Below are 23,985 nucleotides of genomic sequence, written 5' to 3'. Positions count from 1 at the left end.
AAGAGAACACTGTGGTATTTTTTTTTTTCCAAAAGTGGAGACTTAATTGGATCTGGTACAACTAGTAACTTTCCTGCTAGGCTAGATGTGCTCAATCCTGTTCCTGGAGATCTACCACCAGGCAGAGTTTTGAACCTAATCTAGTACACCTGTACTAACCTACAGGTACAGCACTATTTATGAATACATGTTTCATAGAAAGCATTATTTCTCATGTTAAATGTGATTTGTGAAAATAGAGCAGAATGTGATCAGTAACAAATGAATCATGTTCAAAGTAAAACAGCAAAGGAGCACAATAAAACTCAAATATATTTTATTTACAACACATTTATAACACGTTTTAGATCCATTTTTACATAAAACCTTGCAAAAGTGCCCCCCGCCCTTTTTTAAGGGTAGGGATTGCTCTTATTATTTAATAGTGGTGGCTAAATGAGGTGGACTATGTAGGACTATGCTGTAGGCATTTAATATTATGTATGATGACTAAGGTTAGTTTAAACTTAAATCTGTAACTTTTCTGAAGATTCTAGTGCAAAACAACTTTTGCACTGGTCACTTACGTTTCATGCATATATACACGTATTTGCACATGATATATATATGTGTGTGTGTGTGTGTGTGTGTGTATATATATATATATACAGACAGTAAGATATTCAAATTAAGGATACATTCCAAGAAAATACATGCAATTTTTTTTTTCAAAATTCAAAAAGTTATTACAAGATACAGAGAAAATGGAAGACCACCAAAACTGTCATCATCAGATAAACAGCACTTAAAGCTTTCATCTTTATGAGATAAAATCAAGCTCCACTCTTGTTTCATATCTGAAACAATTCACAGGTGTTTCTGTCCATCCTTCCACTGTGTGAAGACAAGTCAGTGTTGTGGGTCGGAAAGATTGAGTCCCCATCAAGTGAACCATTACTGAGAAAAAGAAATGTACACTAGAACAGCAAACATGGACATCAGAGATGTGGCATATGGTTTAAATGTGTAATTGTAATTACTAACTATGAGAAGCAGGAAAAAGCACATTCATTTTGGACTCCGCCACATGCAGCCTCTTCTATCTAGTGAATCCATCTGACAAAAGATGAGATTTTGTGTGAAGTCTCCTAACTAGAAGTGAATGACTTTTTCTGAAAGTCTTTTATTTTTGTTTCAAATTCTGGTCACAAGCTACCACAGGAAGATGGTTCTGTTCATGGACTCTGTTCAGGCCCAAATATCCTGATTCTGGACTCGCCTTTGAAAAAGGAATGTGTCTCCTAATGACCTCTTCAGGCGCTGGAATGACTGTGGGTGAAAATGTTCCCTCAAAGGTTTGTTTACTACGTACACCAATCCGGCCTTGTGGTGTTCAGTGCCACGCCTTGACCAGAGTTATATTCTTGGTCGGTGTAACCTGGGGCCATCCACCGCATATTCATTTTGCGTCCCAGGAAAAGATAGATCACTGGGTTGATGACAGAATGAGCTGCAGCCAACACGGTTGCTGCTGGTAATCCATATGTGAAAGATTCATGGTTTTTTTCTGTAACCTGAAGGAGCCCCAGAACAAGCAGGGGCGTCCAGCAGATGAAGTAAGCCACCTTTATTGCACAGGTGACCCTCTTCAGGCTCCCATCCTGATCATGACTCTGCCGTCGTGCCAGACAGGCACTGATGGTCATCATGAACACTGGAACCAAAATCCCCAGCAGGAACCTGCTGAGAACAACAGCGGTGAAGTTTTTCATGCCATCAGGTGTTGTATTCTGTTTGTCCAAATCGTAGTCATCGATGCACTCCTCTCCAAGATTAGTGTAGCGAAGCTCTCGGGAGAGCAGAGACGGGCTGCTGAGGACAGCCCCGAATGTCCAGGAACTCAGAAGCAGGACCAGGGTCGTGCCATGCCTGCTGCACCTAGCACAAAGCCCCTCAGCGCAGCTGCTTATGCTGCTGCTGATGCTCCACAGGCTGAGCAGAGCAGCTGTGGAGAACATGCTGCCATAGATAATGTAAGATGAGATCTTGCAAAGAGCTGCTCCGTAGTGCCAGTTGAAGTGATACCAGACATAGAGGAACTGCAGCACCAGGAACGCAGAGAAGACCAGGTGGGTTACGGCCAGGGCCAGGATCCACATGCTGGGTGTGGAATTCTGAACCTTTTGGTACACATGACAGCCTGCTATGATCACGTAAGAGTTGAGAGTCACGCCGAGGGTGCAAACGATGAGATACACAATGAGGTATTGCATCCTGATGTAGTTTAGGAACACAGTCTGTACCTCAGGGCTCTGACTCGAAGCAACAATTTCATCATAATTGTAGTCTGACATATTGTTGTCCATCTTGGAAAGTCTGAAAAAGGCAAACATAAGTGGAAGAAATTAATGTCTTGTAGCACTTGCAGAACACTGTCATTAGTCTCGGGGCAGATTTATTACCTTACCATATGTTCAAATCAAACAATTCTCAATACAGTGGGAAGTTGTCAGTGAAAGTAAACAGGATCTTTATGTAGGCCCCATCCACTAGGCCTACGAAACACCTCCCTTAAACGGTCCCAAAATAGTTAAACATAGGCTACCACACCACCTAGAGGTTGTAGATAGTTGCCCAATCCCATTAGTTCCCACTCAGGTTTGGCAAGGGAATTTGGTGGATTACCAGAGGTGAATTAGGAAAATGACTGTTTCACAAAATATTATTTATTTAAAAGAAAATCTCAAAACTCAAAAATTTACAACACAGAGTAGTAACATGCCAAAACCAGAACTGACCGTTACCACATGACACCTTTAAGGATCAGTGGCTGGAAAATATGGAAAATCAGCAGTACAACCATAGAATAAAAAAAAAAAAAAAAATTTACAAGGATTAGGGGCCCAAATCAAACAAAACACTCCAAAACAAAATATAATTAAAATAATTCAATACATGCATAAACACTACACTTCAAAGAGAACCCTCAAATCTTGTTCCTCAGCTAAATTTATTTACTCTGGTAACAAACTACTGCTTTTCAACTGTACGAGGCCTCACAGGGTCAGCACTACTAATCAACGTGGAGATATAACACTGGCCCGAAACAGTGAAGGTTGGCCCAAAACAATAAAAGTTGGCACTCGTCACATTCAACTCTTAATTCAATAAAAACTCATCTTTAATAGATCTTACTTCTAAAAGAGACTAAAAGAAAAATAAATGAATAGGGAAGGAAAGAACATTTCCACTGACCAAGGATACCACTCCCGTATCCTCTAAAAGTTCTGACACGTCTGCCAGAACAAGGGCTCCACTCCCCCCCTCGTCACTGAGGCTGCTCTCCTCTACTGGATGCTGCAACCCACTGTAATTGAGAAATGCATGCTTTAAAACCAGGTCAACAGGCATACTCTGACTTGAGACCATAACAGTGGCGTAAGTAAATCGGTCAATTACTTATTGTAGAGTTTTGCCCTATTAAAGAGGACACGTTTACAAGTTTGTGTGTTTTTATCAAAGACCCCAGCCACATTGTACAGAAAGCAAGGCTTTGTTACAGCTCGCTCAAACAGTAGCTCATGTCTGCATTTCCTCGCATCTAGGTCTCAACTCCTGTTTATACAGGAATAAACACACAATGAGTGGATTAACCTCACAATAAGAGTCTTTACCAGAATAAACCTAGACAATAACTGCAGTAGAGCTAATAACAAGAATAATCATGGAGAACATTTCCTGAACATGCTGCAATATTGATTAAAAAAAGGGTAAATAGAAATTCAAACTGTACACTTAAATATAATATGTTACGCTAATTTAATTGCACAATTTGTTTATTTGCTGACTTCAAAAATAAAACCAACCAATTTTAGCTCAGGCCACATTGCCTTTTCCCAGTATGCACTATTGTCACAGAATAACATCAACAAGACATTTAATTTGACTCAAATTTTGGCATACAACTATATGTCAGAGGCTTTTTGACTATACTGTAAAAACACCAGTGAATCTGTCTTTACATGTAATCTATGTTTTTTATATTAAATTTCTATCATTTTAAAATAGTTACATATTTATTTTTTTGCCTATTGGGGGGATTTTGCCTGATGACACCCCACATACATCTCTCTGCTATAAATAGATAAACCTATGTACATCTTATAAATCTATATACATCTTACAAGGAAACAGCTGATACCTGGGTCTGGACGTCCACAATGAATACTAGCTTCATACACAGGACCGCAGTTACAGGACACAAGTAGTCGCTGTAATTAATAAGCGCATACTGTAAGACCAGCCAAACAGGCCTTACAATGGCTTTACCGTTGTAACTGTGCTCACCACATGAGCTAACAAAACAGCAAATACCTGTATCTGGACTTCCCCAATGCGCACAGCAGCTCACTCTCTCAGCTCTATTATCAGCGCTCACTCCACACTGGGCTGAATGAAGGTATTAAAACACTGTTGCGCTCCTGCCGCTGCCTGCACTTGTCTCTGGCAGCGGACCAAATGATGACTGAGCTAGATCTCGCGAGACTTAAAAAGGTAACAGCCCGCCCCTAACCATGAAACGCATGACAGTTAAGGCAACTCTTGCGAGACAGAACAAAGCCTGCACACACCGAGTTGCTAAACCGCATTACTACCCTGTGCTGGGACCCCTTAACAGTGCGCCCCTGCATTCCTCTACCTTAATGACCTTTATATGGGCTACATTTACAATATCACACAAATGCTAATTAAAACTTGATACCAAAAAATCACTTTCTGTAAATTTGTATTTATTATGTATCTTATTTTCCACAGTGACAAAGTAAAATATTTGAAAGAGTAATTTTTTTTTAGCCGGTAATTGTTATTTTGACCTTCTAAATCAATATCCCAAGATCACTACAATATTACAGTAATTAAAGTGCTTCAAATGTTGGTGCACTATTTCGGTGCACGTCCTGCCATAGACCAGTGGACTTCCATACAAACAGCACATCAGAAAAATATGGTTAAAATGCAGAAGTCATACACTACATGGCTAAAAATATGTGGACACCTGAGCATCACACCTGTATAAGCTTTCTGAACCTCCCATCCCAAAATGAAGGGCATTGATATGAAGTTAGCTCTCCCTTTGTGGTTATCACAGGCTCTGGCAAGAATTTCCAAAATGTGTCTGTGGGAATTTGTGCCCATTCAGTCGAAAGAGCATTTGTGAGGTCAAAGATGTTGGGCAAGAAGGCCTGGCTCACAATGAACATCCCAATTCATCATAAAGGTGTTCAGTAGGGTGTTCCATAGTTGAAGTCAGGGCTCTGTGCAGGCCAATGGAGTTCCTCCACACCAAACTCATCAAACCATGTCTTTATTGACCTCACCTTTTGCAAGAGGGCCTTCTCCAAACTGTTGCCATAAAGCTAGAAGCATGTGATTGTCATTGTAGACAATTTCCAATAGTAATATTAATGCTACAGCACACAAAGGCAATTTAGTCTTTGTGTGCTGTAACATTAGTTACAATGAATGTTAATGTTAAGGGATCCAAACACTCAAAAGTAGTTCTAGACCATTATCCCCTCTCCACCAAACTTTACTCTTGGCACTATGCATGTTAGTTGGTAGTGTTCTTGTGGCATCCACCACACTCAGTGACGCTTGGCATTCCACATTGTGATCTTAGACTCCACTGATGCACAGTTGTTTTGCTGATATTGCTGATATAATGAGTGGCGGAACAAAAAATAAGGTGCTTTTTACATGCTGTGTGTTTTAGCACTCAGTAGACCCACTCATTGAGTTTGCATGGTCTACTGCTTAGTTTACGAGCTTTCATTACTCAATGCTTCCATTTCACAATAACAGAACTTACTGTTGACAGGGGAAGATCTTGCTGATCAAAAATTTCAAGAACTGACGAAGGCATATGACCTCAGAAGGACGTATATCAATGTTTCTCTTTGGAAATTGCATGGCTATGTGCTTTATTATTAGTGGTTTTAATGTGACTCAGATTTTCCACTCAGTGGTTGTGATAAGAACCAGCAGTCACTATAGCCACATGCAAACGTTTGGTCAATTACTTATTGTAGAGTTTTGCCCTATTAAAGAGGACATATTTACAAGTTCGTGTGTTTTATCAAAGAGCCCAGCCACATTGTACAGAAAGCAAGGCTTTGCTCTTCGCTCTAACAGTAGCTCATGTCTGCACTTACTCGCACTTACTGAGTGGACTGAGTGGATTAACCTCACAATAAGAGTCCTTACCAGAATAAACCTAGTCAATTGTCACATATCCCTTGGACTCCATCACCCAGACTCCTCTAGGAAGTCACATGTCTCCTGCCAACTCTGACCTGCCTGCACGCTCCAATCACAGATCTCACTCTCCGGAATACTAATGTGGCTCACCTGTGTTTAGCTATTAGCTTTAGCTTATATGCACAGGCATAACACAGCTTCATTGCGAAGTATTGTTTCATTCAGTGACATACTGAGCGTTTCCCAGGTTTCTACACCTTATCATTTATGACTATCATTTATCAATTATAAATAGACAAACCTATATACATCTTAAGCCAAAACCTTATGTTAAACAATGCTTTAGGCTGCATGCAAAGACGTTAAACTGTTCAGATATCTGGTTCATATCACCACTCTGGACATGAAATGGCTCACTGCAGAAAAACATACTAACTCTTTCTGATTTGTGGTGGAGATAAGAACCAGGGGTCACAATGTCTACAATGCACATAGACATTTTATTTACAATTCAAAATTACCAGTAAACCTACATGTCTTCCAAACTTTTGTAGGTAATGCTAATATAAAACAAAATATTTTGAGGACTATTTCGCCAATGAAAGCATTTTTAAAACAACATGTCTTATGCAACATCCTTTTCAAAACCATCACAAAACAATGTCTCAGACAACAGGTACCTTAAAAATAACCATTTCATATAATATCTTTGTGTGAGGGAAACTTTAGAGCCATTCAACTGTTCATGTGTCTAGTTCCCATCACCACCACTATGAACAATAGTGGTGGTGATGGGAATTTTTTCTGGAATGAAGCATTTGACACATTAAACACATTAAACCACTCTGAATTACGTTGATTATGTCTTGAGCATTTATTTATGCAGAACATTTGGAATATCACTGGAATTCCTCTTTAAACCTTTCAGACATTTGACTTTTTTGTCACTACCACTGTGAACACTTCTGTCTAAAAACAATTTCCCTAGAACAAGCCATCAAACCACTCTGGACAACTTTGTTTATACAACCCATCTAATGAAGTTGGTTCGTTGTGTAAAACTTAAATAAAAACAGAATACGATGATTTGCAAATCCTTTTCAACCTATATTCAATTGAATACACTACAAGGAAAGATATTTAATGTTCGAACGGATAAACTTTATTGTTTTTTGCAAATATTCACTCATTTTGAATTTGATACCTGCAACATGTTCCAAAGAAGTTGGGACAGGGGCAACAAAAGACTGGGAAAGTTGAGGAATGCTCAAAAAACACCTGTTTGGAACATTCCACAGGTGAACAGGTTAATTGGAAACAGGTGAGTGTCATGATTGGGTATAAAGGGAGCATCCCTGAAAGGCTCAGTCGTTCACAAGCAAGGATGGGGCGAGGTTCACCACTTTGTGAATGACTACATTTTAAGAACAACTTTTCTCAACGTGCAACCGCAAGGAATTTAGGGATTTCATCATCTACAGTCCATAATATCATCAAAAGATTCAGAGAATCTGGAGAAATCTCTGCAAGTAAGCGGCCAGGCAGAAACCCAACATTAAATGCCTGTGACCTTTGAACTCTCAGGTGGCACTGCATTAAAATCCGTCATCATTCTGTAACGGATATTACCACATGGGCTCAGGAACGCTTCATAAAACCATTGTCAGTGAACGCAGTTTGTTGCTCCATCTACAAGTGCAAGTTAAAACTCTGCCGTGCAAAGCGAAAGCCACATATCAACAACACCCAGAAACGCCAGGGGGCTTATTTCAGCAAGACAATGCCAAGCCACATTCTGCACGTGTTACAACAGCGTGGCTTCGTAGTAAAAGACTGCGGGTACTAGACTGGCCTACCTGACCTGGTCTCCCATTGAAAATGTGTGGCATGGTATGAAGCACAAAATATGACAATGGAGACCCCAATGGAGCAACTGAAGTTGTACATCAAGCAAAAACAGGAAAGAATTTCACCTACAAAGCTTCAACAATTAGTGTCCTCAGTTCCCAAACGCTTATTGAGTGTTGTTAAAAGGAAAGGTGATGTAAAAGGTGTGGTAAACATGTCCCTGTCCAAACTTCTTTGGAACGTGTTTCAGGCATCAAATTCAAAATGAGTGAATATATGCAAAATACAATAAAGTTTATCTGTTATCCGTTCTATAACTGTAGAAAAGTTTATAGATGTCAGTTCATGTAGTTGCTACTTTACACTGATGATTCACAACATTATGACCACTCACAGATGAAGTGAATAACATTGATTATCCAGTTAAAGTGGTATGTCATGGTTGGTATTTTAGAGGGTAAGTGAATGTAAGAATTGGAGTCGACATATAGGACATGGAAGAAATGAGCAGGCATGAAGGTCTCAGGGACTTTGAAAAAGGCCAAAACGTTATGGCCAGATGACTGAATCAGAGAATCTCCAGTCAACAGTTGTGTGTACCTACTGACAGTGGACTGAGGAGGGACAACCATGAACCAGCAATTACCCAATTACCCCGAGTACCCAAGGCTCATCTATGCATAATGGCAACAATCTTGTCTTGTTTGGCCCAAATCAACAGAAGAGCAAGACATTTTTGATGATGATTATAGTATTAATGTGTTACATCACACAGTACATTTTACACAGCTGCAAACTGTTCATGCTTGTTCACATTGAAAGTGTATGCAATAAGTAAGCGGTCACCTGATCTGATGAGTCTTGTTTCTTTTACACCACTTGGATGGCTAGGTAAGTGTGCAACATTTACCCGGGGAAGTGATGGCACCAGGATGCACTGTATGAAGATAAGCAAGTGGAGGGTGTATGATGCCTTTGGCAACATTCTGCTCGGAAACCCTGGGACCAGACATCTTTCTGGATGTCTATTTGACACATGCCACATAACTAAAAGTGCTTGTGGACAAGGTATACCCCTTCATTGCAATGGTTGTCCCTAATGGCAATGGCCTCTTTCAGTAGTTTAAGGTGTTGCCCTGGCCTCCAAATTCCCTAAATCTCATTCTGATCAAGCATGTTTGTGGTGTGAGGCTTTCAGCTGCAGTTTGAAGGTATTTTTGGATGTTGTTGACATTAGCTTCAACCTTACGTAAAGTCTTTACTTGCATTCATGGATGCCACAACTCACTATTTTTTTGACATTGGTTTGTGATTAAAGTCAAGCTGAATCTACAAATCACTGCAAGCTGTATTTATTCAAATTGTGTCTACTGTCCCAACATTTTATGAATTGAGTTTGTAACTTAATTTACAATTTAATTTAATTTTTTAGCCATAATATATTCTATGATAATACATTCTGGATAAAACATCATTTTTTGTTCCTGGTAGAATGTTACATCTTAATAATTCAGTTTTAGTACTACATTCATAATTATAATATTATTACTACATTAATTACTACATTGTTTCTGAACTTTTATAAACATTTATACATTTTAAATTTCTAATGATTTGTACATAGTTATTAATCAACAGTTAATGGTTAATGTAAAGTGTTAAGCAAAGAAGGAAATAAAAATTAAATAAAATAAAACTCTGGACAGACTTTAAATACTGAACTTTGTGTGTGACAAAGCCCTTGGTAACACTTCATTTGAACCCTGCTACATAACATTGCAATAATTTTAGCATAAGCATGCCATCCCTTGTGAAAAAAGAAACACACTTATGTACACTTGGAGTATAAAAAGAATCTTAAAAGTATTTTTTATTTCAGGTATTTTATGGAACGTTTATGTATTTTTCAGTATATATCTAAAGTAACACATTTTCAGCCTGTGTAATGCATTAATGTCTACATCCTTGTATCTATTTTAGTGCAAATTAAGCACTAAAAAGCAAACAATGCATTTAATATATATTTATCCAAAGCATAAGTACAATTTAAAATGCATTTTTTATGCGTCTTTCCAAATGAACATATTTAGGATGTATTAAGATATGTTTAACATGTAAACATGTTTCATATTAAAAACACTCATAAAAAATACACTCAATTGCATATTCTTTCTGAATTGAATATAAATTGTCTCATGGGCTGCCCAAACATTTGCGATATGTATGTAATGATAGTTAGTAGTACTGGGGAGATGACACTGTTTTCTGAATGTACATATTCTGACATGAAGTTTAAATGCTTTTGCTATGTAAAGCCAACACAACAGTGTTCAAGTAAAGTGTCTCTAAGCTCAGTCAGGTTGCTTTTTTCACACAGCATGCAACAAACCCAGCACAAAAGATCTTACCTCAGGCAAATGAAGCAAGTCAGAGAGAAGCAGCCTGTGGTGTTTTGTTTCAGAAGCTTGAATACAAGTCTGCAGTGCTTGTATCATTTGCAGTGGCTCCACCCAACTTAACCCCCCCTCTCCCCAGCCCCACCCCCAACCCCAGCCCCACCCCCAACCCCAGCCCCACCCCCAACCCCAACCCTGGCCAACCTTGGGACTAATGAACGCTCAGACTTGTGTTTCCACCCCTTTTACTAGGCCCAAGTCCAAGAATACGTCAGTTGAACCAATAATTCTTTTGTCTCTGCTGAATTTGCAGTGGTGAGTTGCCATTCCTTGCTGCTTGGAAGCAACCCAGTCTAATTCAAATGACTGTAATTTCAATGTCACTTTTCATTGTTGATAGACATGAACTGTATGCAATCAGGATGTTTCAGTACAAACAAGATAAAACCAAATGACTTTTACACTCAGAAAAAAAAAGTACGACACTGTCACTGGGGCGGTACCCTTCTTGTCACTGGGGTGGTACCCTCAGAGGTACATCTCAGTACCTTTAGTCAGGGAACACAACTGTACGATAATCCACTGAAATGATATTTTCTAAGCTGTACTGACTCCACACACCCCGTCTTGCCTCCAGGCTTTTTATGAAATGGTTCTGTTTTAAAACATTAATTTATAAAAAGATTTAAATATCTACTTTCCACTAGGAAAAACTTATTTAAGGTACACAATTGGACATTAAAACCATTGTCATACCATTGAGGGAACATTTATTCTGTTTGTACTTTGATGAATGGATCATGTACCTGCATGGTACCTTTATTTCTAACATTTCATAATAAGGCACACAGGTGAATGTTCAGTTTCCCACACCAGTCCTAGCTTTGAAAAGTGACTTTTCCAATTGATTGGCAAGAAGATTCCATAAATGGGAGGCATTTTTGTCCTACAAACCCAAATCCAATAAGGTTAGTACACAATAGTACACAACCAAATCTGTGTTGATGGGTTTTGATTTGGGTGTTATTTGAGCACCTCCAGTGGTGAAATAGCTGTGGAGGTGGGGAAGTTAAGTACATACCCTCCTGATTCCACAATTGGTTTTAACTGGTCTTGAACTCATGGTAAAGGCTGAGAAAAAACAATGCCCAAATAAAAATGTAAGAACAAAATACATTTACTTTTATAGGCCATTCATTTTGATATAATATCTTGGGGGGGGGGGTCTAGCTAATATTAGAAGTAGTATAAGTCTAGCTAACTAGAAGTAAGTAGTACAATGGGTGAATTAGGAGCATGTTTTTCTCCCATAGAACATTAAATGTATAGCTGAACTTGATATGTTTCAATGTACTTCAGATGCACAAAGTTAAACAGCTTTGCTTTGTAATGTTACTGGTTTGTTAATTTAACACTTACGTTACTTAAGACATCACTTTTTAGGTTAGCTAACCCTATCAAATTATTTTAACTGCTACAACAAAGTTGTTGCAGGGAGAAGAAAAAGCCAGGGGATGTAAAGTCAGTTGGCTAATATAGTTAATAGCAACATTTTTTCAAATGAGTGCAGTGCAATTTGACTGAAGTTAAGATTTTTTGACCCAGATGTTTGGCTGTTTATTGACCTTTAGAGAGACTGACAAACACTGGTCACTGATGTCCATTTTTACCCGCTGACATACTGGCACCAAAAATAGCTTGCAATTCACAGTGGTGAGGTCAGATATGGCAAGTGGTGGAGGGCAGATATATCATTGGGTTATCATTCACATTGAAATAACCTTTTTACTGTCATTTTTTGGCCACTTGTCTGAAATTGAAACTTTGCACCCGTAAAAGTTAAACTAGGTTTCATCACTGTGTGCAGTTTCTATAAGATGTGATCATTTTGCTAGCGATGACTAGTGGCACTTAGTGTTCAACTGGCATAAAAGTTACTCTTTTGTCTTGTATACTGTAATGTTGGTAATGACCAAAATGTAATATCACAAAACTGCTTCTAACAAGTGAAAGCAGAGATAAATTGGCTAAACATTCATTTACGGCATTTGGCTGACGCTCTTATCCAGAGCGACTTACAATTTGATCATTTTACACAGGTAGGCCAAGGCGGTGTTAGGAGTCTTGCCCAAGGACTCTTATTGGTATAGTGTTGGGTGCATCCCAGGTGGGGATTGAACCCCAGTCTACAGTGTAGAAGGCAGAGGTGTTAACCACTACACTATCCCAACCACAGTCATTCATTATGTGCAGTTTTAAACATCCCATTCTAAATCCATAGACATTAATATGGAGTTTGTCCCCTTTTGCAGGTATAACAGCTTCCACTCTTCTGGAAAGCTTTCCATGAGATTTTGGAGTGTGTCTGTGGTAATTCTTATGTTGGATAAACCAGCCATTAGGGATAAATGGTGAGAGTTGCGTCAGGAAGGGCATCCGGCGTAAAACTTGTGCCAAAACTATCATGCGGATCACAAATATGTTTTCCATACTGGATCGGTCGAGGCCTGGGGTTAACAACGACCGCCTCCGGTGCTGTTGACCAGCAGGGTGCCGGTGGAAATTGGACAACTGTAGGTCAAAGACCATCAAAGAGGAGAGGAGGAGAGAGAAGGAAAGGCAGGAGTGTGGAGGTCAGAGTAGGGACTCTGAACATAGGGACATTGACTGGTAAAGGCAGAGAGCTTGCAGACATGATGGAGAGAAGGAAGGAAATTCTGTGTGTCCAGGAGACCAGATGGAAAGGAAGCAAGGCCAGGAACATTGGAGGTGGATTCAAACTGTTCTATCATGGTGTAGAGAGGAAGAGAAATTGAGTAGGGATAATCCTAAAGGAACAGCTTGGTTGATGGTGTGATTTTGAATGTGGTCAGTTCATATGCACCACAGGTTGTTTGTCAGTTAAAGGAGAAAGAGGAATTTTGGAGTAAGAGTAAGTGGTAGATGGTGTCCCTAGAGAGGAGAGATTAGTGATTTCAATGGACATGTTGGTGAAGGGAACAGAAGGGATGAAGAGGTGCTGGGAATGTATGGTGTGAAAGACAGAAATGCAGAAGGTCAGATGGTTGTAGCTTGAAAAAGGATGAAGAATGGAAAGGCAGTTGGTCCAGATGACATATGGAGATGTTTAGGAGAGAAGGCAGTGGACTTTTTAACCAGGTTGTTTAACAAAATCCTGGAGAGTGAGAAGATACCTGATGAGTGGAGAAGCAGCGTATTGGTCCCCATTTTTAAGAACAAGGGTGATGTGCAGAGCTGTAGTAACTACAGAGGTATAAAGTTGATGAGCCACACCATGAAGGTATGGAAAAGAGTTGTTGAAGCAAGGCTAAGGCGAGAGATTCAGATCAGTGAGCAGCAGTTTGGTTTTATGCCCAGAAAGAGCACCACAGATGCAATTTTTGCATTGTGAGTGTCTGAGTGTGTGTCTGTCTGTCTGTCTGTCTGTCTGTCTGTCTGTGTGTGTCCTCTCTGCTTCCTTCAAAAGCACCCAAGAATCTAAAGCTGAATCAGTGTCAGCTGGCTTTCATTAAGGCTGCAGCTCCAAATGGGAGGGGTTAAACTCAGAGTGCTGCACCATTGGGTTGTTGAGAAATTTCTGTGTTGCAGATCTTGTGTTCCAGCTGGCTGGGTGAGAAGCAGAATGATGCAGTTGATTTTTAGTTGACTGTCTAAACGTCAAGTGAACAGGCATTTGTATGAATACTGAAATGACTTATGCGACCAGCTCTTCTGCTCTTATATCAACCAAAGGTGATCCTGGCAGATTTGCTTTTTTTCAGACAAAAAAAATTAAGCTAATTCATAGACGAGGTCTAAGCTGGGCCAGCGACACTGATAATTGCTTCCATTCCCACAGATTCATCAGAAACAATGACTGACTGGACATATTCTAACATGATGTTTAAATGCTTTTGCTATGTAAAGGCAACACAGCAGTGTTCAAGTAAAGTGTCTCTGAGCTCAGTTAGGTTGCTTTTTTCACTCAGCATGCAACAAACCCAGCATAAAGATCTTCTTACCTCAGGCAAATGAAGCAAGTCTGAGAGAGAAGCAGCCTGTGGTGCTTCGTTTCATAAGCTTGAAAAGAAGTCTGCAGTGTTTGTATCATTTGCAGTGGCTTCATTCCCAAAAATAACTCCTCCCAGCATCATCGGGCCACCCCATTTTCTCCCAGACATGTTTTTAATCTTGTTGGTGTTAAGGTCACATATAAAGATGGAGAGCATCAGACAGGGCTCCTTTTTACATGTGAAAATAATGGCATTTTAGGCAAGATAATGTATTATATTAAATTTATATGAAGCTATTTATAATGTGCCATCCCTGCGATGGACTGGCGACTTATCCAGCACCCTCCGTGACCCAAAAAAAGAAAAGCGGCTTAGAAGATGTGTGTGTGTGTGTGTGTGTGTGTGTGTGTGTGTGTGTGTGTGTTTGCGTGTGTATTTATAATGTGGCACCCCTGCGATGGACTAGTGACTTGTCCAGGGTGTATCCAGCCTTCCGCCCAATGCCTGCTGGGATAGGCTCCAGCTCCCCCCGTGACCCAGCAAGATAAGTGGCTTAGAAATAGGTATTGTGGCATCAAGGCATGCCTGAGTTTAGTTTATTCATTCTGTTCTGTCACATTCATTTAGCCATATCATTTTGGGGACTTTTTATTTTTTGAAGAATCAAGCCATTTCATAACATTGAGTTTTAAACAAGTCAAACACAAAACATTATATAGAGTGCTGGATCTGCTAGACCTAAGTCTGTTTCAGACTAATAACAAAGCATATACCAGAACATCCACCCATTTCGAGCTAAGAGCTAAGTTAAATCCCTACTAGATGGAGTTGGTCCAGTCTGCAGGAATACATACTTGGGTCAGCCACTGGGATCAAACACCAAGTCTGTTAGAGTGGCCTTGCTGCAAGATAGGAGGTGGTGCCCAGGAGGCAGGGCTCACAGCACAGGCGTCATCCCCACACCACTCGCGACTGTCATCATCTTCCCACTGTCTCTTGTGGTTGTCAATCTCCTCTGACATCCTTCTCCCACCGCCTTTCACGGTTGTTGTGAATGGATGAAGGGTGCCTGGCAGCATACTATTTACTATTTTGACTCATATCATCATCAATAAAATTTCAAACTAATTTGAGATTCAACAAACAGAGTATTGTGACATTTAGAATTATAAATGCCAGATGGAAAAAGTTAGGAAACTTCATTTTGTGAAGGAGTACAAATGAACCCAGAGTTTGGCTGTAGTGCAGTGTTTTAATTTAATTTAATTTAACATACTTTTATTGATCACACCCTTAGTTTCAACAGGCAAGTTTCAGTATATTGTTGCTTAGATGATGTTATCCTGGTAGACTGAATTTAACACTGAAAACCTTTTTGCATTGAATGTAAGCCAATGGAACCAATTTTTTTTCCTAAGACATTTTAGGCCATTTCTTTTGGTCAATTCATCATGAAATTTCCACACAAGATAAAGGGAAACAGGCATTTTCAAATTTGTCAAAAACTAAAAAAAACAACAAAAATGGAGATACAAGGTTTTCTTCCGACAGCATTTTTTGTTTTTGTATTGTTTTTGCTCTAAAGAAGGATTCCTTCCCATAAGCAGGAGACGTATACCCCAAGAATCATTACACTCTGTAATTCACTGATTAATGACTGAGATCAATGAGTAATGAACCTTCGTAGTGATATTTTTGAAAATAACTTATAGGAGCACTTCTCTGATGGGGACAAAGGCCCAGGATATTTAGCATGGTTGTCCAATACCATGTTCAACGGCAAGTCATGGCAACTACAGTGCCTCAAACACAAGGTCGAAACTCCCAAACATCAGCAGCTACAGTGTGATTCAGAAGATGAAGATAACCTTGCAACACTGTGAGAACTAAGTGCACGACCCACAGAGAACCACAAATGTCTTCATCCTCCAGAATGCTAGAGAAGTTTATAAAAGAGGCCAAACTCCTGACTCAGTCAACCAAGCTGCTACGACTTCTGAAACCTGCAGAGAATAGTAATGACACCAGTCATTTCCTTTGTTCATTTGAAGTAGATACTAATGACTTGTTTTTCCTTCTGACAGACTGAAATAGAGACATGGCATCTCTGCTGTTTCTTCTCTACCTTTTGCCACCCACAGTAGAGGCCTGCGCAAGGTGGGTTCACACATGTCTCCTGCTTGATCTGCTAATTAATTTGTGGGCAGGATTCAATATAAAGCACAGTGGTCATTGCACATAAACAGTCAACAGGTTGCGGGCTCATGTGGGTGGGCATGGGCAATCATTTGCTGCTTGTATATGTGAACAAGCAAGCAACAAATGAGCCCCGAGAGTGGTGCAGAGAAAAACCATGTTAGTAATTACAAGCAGCAAAACATAAAACTATTCCACATCCAGTAAATAACTTTCCATGACAACTCTTTTGGCTGTTTAACCTGATGTGATGCTCAATGTTTGGTGCCAAGTGCAAGTTCACAAGGCTTTGATTAGCTTAGAAATACACAAAAATATTAACTTGTTATGCAACATTGAAATTTATTTTAGCTGCTGGCTGTATGGAGGTATGATGGTCTGGAGGCTCCGCTGCGTCATAAGGTTTGCTGGGATACATCCTGCACAAGTGAATTTGATTACAGCAAACACAAGAGGGGGTGGTCAAGGACCACCAGCACAGCCCAACTTAGGCAGGTGTGGGTGGTCATGGCGTGTAGTTAAAGAGGGCATGTGCGGGGAAAGTCACACTAGATTGTATAGAATGCAGATGTGATTAATAGTTTAATTAGGCAGGTGTGAGCATTCATAATCAGGCACATATATATATATATATATATATATAATACACTTTTTTTACTGTAGATTTAGAAAATTCAGAAGAGTAGCTCAGACTTACTGCTGTTACTTCACTCACTGCTTGTGAAGAGTATTGAAGGGGGGGAAGTAAAGGTTTGCACTGTGGACACAGAGCTGCATGTCATCAACATAACAGTGAAAATTGATACCATAGTGCCTGGAGTGGTCCCAAGACCGAACCCTGTGGAACATCGTGATGAACAGTGGATCTTTCTGACTGATAATTCTGAATCTGTGCAAGGTAGGAAGCGAACTGCTGATACACAGTGCTGCATAGTTCAGTGCTAGCCAAATGATCCATTAGAAGCTGATTTGATATTATCAAAGGCTGCACTGAGGCCAAGGAGGATGAGGATCGAAAGCAAACCTGAATCAGCTGCATGGAGGAGGTAATTGGTGATCTTTACCAGAGCTGTTTCTGTACTATGTTTAGGATGAAAAGCAAATTGGACTATTTTCTGAAAAACTTCAGAAATGAACACTAAATTAAAAATAGGCCAGTAATTAGGTGGCTTCTATTGATGCTATTTTTGTGTCCTGTTGAAGGCTTGAGAAGGCTGCAAGGTATCAGCACATATTTATACATATTGCCATGTTTCAATAAAGGCTTTTTATACTTCTCTTAAGATGATGTGCCAGAAATGGCTATGCCCTGGGATTTATTTTGCCTTGTGGGTGCAGATTTTTTTTATGGTTTTTGCCATGGAAAGTGTTACTTTAGGCCATTGGTATCTAAAGCAGGTATTTTTCCAAAGTTGGTCAGATTATAGCAACCTTCTGTAAAGGAACTGTACCAGTGGTTAAAGATTTAATACTTTTCTGGGAAATAATTGAAGGCAGGCATGCTTTGACTAGGGTTGTGAGGACAGATCCAAAACATTTAATAAAAAGTCTAAATAAGTAAAAAATGAGATTTTTTTTTTTCAGTTCAGGTAGCAAATGGGGACAATTTAGTGATGTTTACTCATAGTACATCATTCTGCATGATGTTATCAGAAGCCAGATGCTCACAAATTGTACTAATTTTGGAGTTGAGAAACAGAACAATGTTTAATAGAGAGCTTACTATTAATATGTTTCACATGGTTTGACTAAACTTTTCACTATAGAGAACAGTCCTAATATTCCTTTCACTTGTACTAATGATATTGCATAATACAACTGGTGCTTTAGCTGTTGCAAAATATTTTTGTAATGAAAAATAATCAAAATACATTTGTTCATGAACAGCAAGTCTAGTCTTACTTAAGCCTCTTCAGGCATCTTAAGCCACCTAAATTCTTAAACTGATAATTCAGGTGTATGATGTAATTCAGGTGTGTACCAAGGAGCAGTATGGGCAAATGAGACAACATGTGTTTTCCCATGGGCTAGGCTATCAATTGAAGAGGATAAAATATTATTATAGTAGTCCACTAGGTCCATGAGTGAGAGGATGGGAACAGGAATGAGGTTTGAGATAAATAAACTGATGAAATCCTCAGGATGAACATGCCGGATATTGTGGTATAACATCATACAGTACACCTATGATTTACCAAACTGCTTGGTGTTGAATAGCATAGCTTTATGGTCTAAAATGGGGAGTTCAACAGAGGTAATATTTGGTGTAAAGCCAGAGCATCAAACTAAATCAAGTATACGGGCCTTAATGTAAGTAGTAAAACTGACATACCGTCAAGTAGATCACGTAGACAGAATTGCATTAGTTTTACACTATTTGTAAACAAATCCAGATGGAACTGCTTTAGCAGTAAAAAAAAAAATCATTCTTTGGCTGCCAGATTTCTGATAAATGATTCAGTTTATGGCCCATGATGAAGTCATTAATCAGAAAAGCTTTGTTGGTGGTAGATCGAATGGTGTAAAAGGCAAAATTCTAAGACGTCATGTGCGTCCTCATAGCTGATGTAGCTTATGGTGCACACTATTTCCCACACACCGATCAGAGTTTTTTGGATGCCATGAACCTGCAGACCAGAGGAAACTAACAGTCCCAGCGTTACCACCGTTAAAACTGAGGTTACTGCGGGATCCATGGTGAATGTACTTTGGACATCCAAGAAAAACATTTCAATGGAAGTGAAGTTGCTGACTCGATCCTCTGAGCCGACAGTACATGACTGAAGTGAGCAAGGCACCTGAACTACAACTGCTCCCTAGGGTGCTGTGGATAGGGCTGCCCACCACTCTGGGCAAGTGTGCTCACTGCCCCCTAGTGTGTGTGTGTGTGTGTGTGTGTGTGTGTGTGTGTGTGTGTGTGTGTGTGTGTGTGTTTGTTTATTACTCTGTATGTGGTGTTTCACTGCACAGATGGGTTAAATGTGGAGGTGAAATTTTAATGTTATGGGACTAATAAGGCTCACTTAACTTTAACTATATGTTGTTTTGCATACTTCAAACAGTAGCATTTGCAAGGAAATCGCAGATCACTTCCATGCAGACCATGTTGTGCAAGAAACGCTTACTATTAAACAATCAAACAACTTTGTCAGTGCTACAACATCTACCCACTTGAAGGAATTGACAGAGTATAATCAGATACAACTTAGCTTTGTTTCTTCATGTAAAGTTAAAAGCATCTTTACTAAACAGTTCACTACTATGTGTCAGAACTTCTTTCCTTACAATTCCTGGCTCTGTTTCTGAGAATTGTGGTTTTCCTTGGTTTCTTAAGCTTGGTTTGTTTTGGCAGCTGACACTGGCAAGGAAAAACTCCCTAAGGGCAGGAGGAAGAAACCTTGAGAGGAACCAAGACTCAGAAGGGGAACCCTTCCTTCTCTGGATAGCAAGCATTGTTAGTATATTATAGTACAATAAAGTATTATAGTACAACACAGCTACATTTTTTACCAAAAGTTTAGTATGTGCTGGTTCAAGATTACATTTGATCTGGACTGATTAGCCAACCTACCTGAATTGCATCCACTTTGAACATCATACTCTGTTTACTTCTGGAAGAAACTGTCAGTTTGTTCTCTATCTTGATGTTTGCTGATATGCATTCATCCTTTCTCTTAATCAGATGCTGTGGAAGTTTTCTCAGGCAGCAGACTGGTTGATTTCACTTTTATTAACCGGTTGGACCTGAAATAAAACCAGGCTTTCTGACGTATTTCCACAAAAGAGGAAAGTGCAACTGGTTAGATGACTCATAAGATGACAAAAACAGCTTCCAATTACAAGTAAGCCTCTTCCTACAAACATCCAAAAGCTTGTGCATTGTTTATTTCACACTTTTAACCCAACAACAAATTAGCACATGCAATACTTTCTTGGTTTACTTTTGCTTTTGTTTATAACTTTTCTTCCATCTTTAATTTCATTTTTACTGCATCTGCTTTGCTGGTTTTAATCTATGCCAGCATTTATTACATTATGGGATGTGTTCCAAGTGAGGGTGCGGTTGCATTTTTTTCTGGTTGTGAATTGTGTGGTGATTAAAAGACTTTGCACCAAGTCCATTTTTTATCCAAAGGAAATAACATCTTGAAGTTCTGCAAACACAGGAGCATTCATGCTAAATTCTCCATGTTGTGGAATGGTCAATCAATGGGCTGACCAATTAGGGCTTTGCAGCAGTTTCCTGTTAGCATGGTAAAAAAATGCTGAAGAGCTCAAAGCAATGAAAATCATGTCCTTTGCTGTCTTAAAGCACACAAGGTAGTCCAATATAAACCTCACGAATAATCACAGCATTACACCTGCAACCACTGGAAACAGGGGAACTAATGGAGCAAATAAAGTAGAATGGGAGAGAGGAGGAGCTCAAACCAGTTTAAACTACAGTCCCACAAAATAAAATAAATAGTGTAGAAGTAACAAAACACTACACAAACCATACTGAGCTATTTCATTATCTCAGTGTCATAATAATAGTTCAGTCATTTAAGGTGGCAATGCCTTTCCAGATAATCACCCCAATAAATCTATCACTTTCTACTTGCTTCTGTTGTGTCAAATGATAAAAGAAAGAAAGAAAGAAAGAAGGCTCTCCTGTTGATTCTCTCCTGACTGTGTGGCATTTTTGTGAGCACTGTGCACACCATGAATGGTGTGATGGTTTGAACTCCAGATACTATCAGCCTATGAGATTTATTAAGGGTCGAGACAGTCCAGGGTAATAGAGCCCACACGGATAGATCGGGGGCAGACATGATATAAACCAGACCAACACAGCATATAACAAAGCAAACAAAGACTCAAACATACATCAAACCACGACCAGCAAAGACAAAGTGCAAACACAGGGCTCAAATACAAGAGTGTTAACGAGGGACAGGCGGAAACCAGGTGGCAACAATCAGGGGCGGAGTAACCAAACAAGGGGCCGGACTAGAAAACCAAAACAAATGCACAGGGATGGAAATGTAAACAAAAGGCACATGGAGTAGTGGGAGGAGCCAACTGTGACACCCTGCAAGCCATAAAACCATAGACCTCTCAAATCTGCCCTTTTAATCAAAGATTTTTGAGGGGAAAAAATGGTGCAACCACTAAATTCTTACTTGCATAGAACTGATGCATACATGATACATAAGTTTCAGTCTAGATTTACGCCTAGATCTACAGCACTAGGGAAAATTGTAAATGATCTCTTATTATTCTTTGACCAAGGAGATCTATCTCTGTTGGTTCTGCTCAATCTTAGTGCAGCATTTGATACAATAGACCACTCTTTCTTACTAGACAGGCTACAAAAACCTTGTAGGAGTAACAGGAACAGCTCTTTCCTGGTTCAAATGTTACCTGACTGATGGCTATATGTGAATGTAATCAGGGAAACATCTGTTCTGACAAAAGTAAAGTTTGGTGTTCCACAGTGCTCTGTTTTAGGATCTATATTATTTATATTACAAGTCCTCCCATTTTCAACAAACATGGTATTAATTTTCACTGCTACGCTGATATACAAATTGTATATGATGATAAATTCCAACTTAAGATTAAGGACTGTGTAAAAGACACAAAAGCTTGGATGTTGAGTAACTTCTGAGTTCCCATTTGCATGAAGTACATCTGTAAAAAAAACTTGGAGTCTGGATTGATCCTAATCTGTCCTTCAATGCACATATAACCAATATTACTAGAATATCATTCCTGCATCGATACAATATTGCCAAATTAAGAGAAGCACATGTCTCTACAGGATGCAGAAAAGCTAGTTGATGCATTTATTACCTCAAGACTGAATTACTCTAATGCCATGCTGTCTGGATGTTCCAGCAAAAGCCTAAATAAACTTCAGTAAGTCCAGAATGCTGCAGCCAGAGTCCTTACAAGACCTAGAAAGTTTAAACGTTTCAGTTGTTTGACCACATCTACTTGTTTAGTCAAGCTTTGGGTAATTTGATTTTTCTCATTGGCTTAGGGATGCAGATCTGGGGGGTTCATGAAGACAGCAAGTGTTGGTGCTGTTTGTTGATGGTAGAGCAAAGGGGTGCTGACCCCTCAAGGAGCCCTCATGTCTTTGTTACTTTCTGGCTCTCCCTTTTAGTTAGTCTGCAATAACTAGGCCTGCTAGAGTCTCTGTTGCAATCTGTGTAATGCAAGCACTCCTCTTACCAGAAATAACTCTATGTTCCTTTGCCAAGTTTAACTGCTGCCCATCCTGTGCGCTCATCTGCCTTGATCAGGTTTCTCTGCTTGCCCACATTCTGGAGAAATTTGGCCACCATGGAGCTTCCTGCTGTGAACTGCTGCTGCACAGACTCAAACTATTCAGTCATAGACATTGCTTTACCTTAATTACAGACTTTGCTTCCACTGCCTCACAGTACTCTGAGCTTTTCTCATTGTCGTACTAACAGACCATCACTGTAGATTTCTAACAATTGTATTAACTTGATTTGCTCCTAGCTGCAGTCACTGGTGTTTACTGGTAACACAATGTTATCAATAGATCTATTTCTCTTTGTTACTTTGATAGGTCTCTAACAGGTCTCTAACAGTGGTCATTGCTTGTCATTGGTTAATCTCAGTACTTCTGTCCAGTGACAGACTGGTTCACTTGTCCTTCTCTCTAAATTCAGTGCTTCAATTAATGTAATTCTTTTATGTATTAATTGTAAAATTTGATCCTCTGTTCATTTTGTTCTTGTGTTTTTGATTTGTGTAGACCAGAAAAGGATGGGTTCCCCTTATTAATCTTGGTTCCTCTCAAGGCTCTTAGGTTGTCACCCTTGGCTTGCTCATGGGGGCTTGGACCTGGATCTTCAGTAAAGCTGCTTTGTGACAAGGCCTGTTGTAAAAAGCGTTATATAAATAAATCTGACTTTGACTTTAAATTTTTCAGATGTCCAGTGGAAAATTGGCCAACAATTTTTTCTCTGTGGTATCTAGGTAGATATAGCTAAGTGAGCTGTTCAATTTTCTATGACTTCAGGAGTAAGGTTAACCATCAGCATCGTTCCAAAGTGACAGAGGAATCAGCCAATCACATTCTGATTTCTGAAATTTTGCAAGAAAAAACCATCATTAGCCATGTTTACATGGAGCCTGATAATCTGTTAATAATCCAACTAATAGCTCAATCGGAAAAGAATGCGTCCATGTAAACACCTCAATCGGAATAGATTAATCTGATTGTGGCCATTCGGATTACAATTTCTATCCAATTGAACGAGGTGGGTAAACCT

At 39.5% G+C, this 23,985-nt stretch overlaps 1 protein-coding gene across 8 annotated transcripts; it reads right to left on the bottom strand.

The window, feature by feature from the left end:
* Nucleotides 1-299: 299 nt before the first annotated feature.
* On the bottom strand, nt 300-14,583 carry LOC108438710 (chemokine-like receptor 1). Of its 8 annotated transcripts, XM_037531972.1 has the most exons (4): nt 4,354-4,772; nt 4,181-4,250; nt 3,235-3,346; nt 300-2,355 (listed from the first exon to the last, which is right to left on the bottom strand). In XM_037531972.1, exon 4 carries the CDS (start codon nt 2,343-2,345, stop codon nt 1,344-1,346), a length of 1,002 nt encoding a protein of 333 aa, XP_037387869.1. In that variant the 5' UTR covers nt 2,346-2,355; nt 3,235-3,346; nt 4,181-4,250; nt 4,354-4,772; the 3' UTR covers nt 300-1,343. The 8 variants fall into 8 exon arrangements, with proteins under 8 accessions (XP_037387869.1, XP_017572195.1, XP_017572194.1 ...); XM_017716706.2 differs by lacking the exons at nt 4,181-4,250; nt 4,354-4,772 and adding an exon at nt 14,504-14,568; XM_017716705.2 differs by lacking the exons at nt 4,181-4,250; nt 4,354-4,772 and adding an exon at nt 10,494-10,572.
* Between the last annotated feature and the right edge of the window lie 9,402 nt (nt 14,584-23,985).

The sequence above is a fragment of the Pygocentrus nattereri genome, chromosome 20, assembly GCF_015220715.1.
Source record: "Pygocentrus nattereri isolate fPygNat1 chromosome 20, fPygNat1.pri, whole genome shotgun sequence".
NCBI lineage: Eukaryota > Metazoa > Chordata > Actinopteri > Characiformes > Serrasalmidae > Pygocentrus > Pygocentrus nattereri.
The sequence above is the reverse complement of the archived record's forward strand: the minus strand, read 5'-3'. Positions and strand labels throughout refer to the sequence as shown.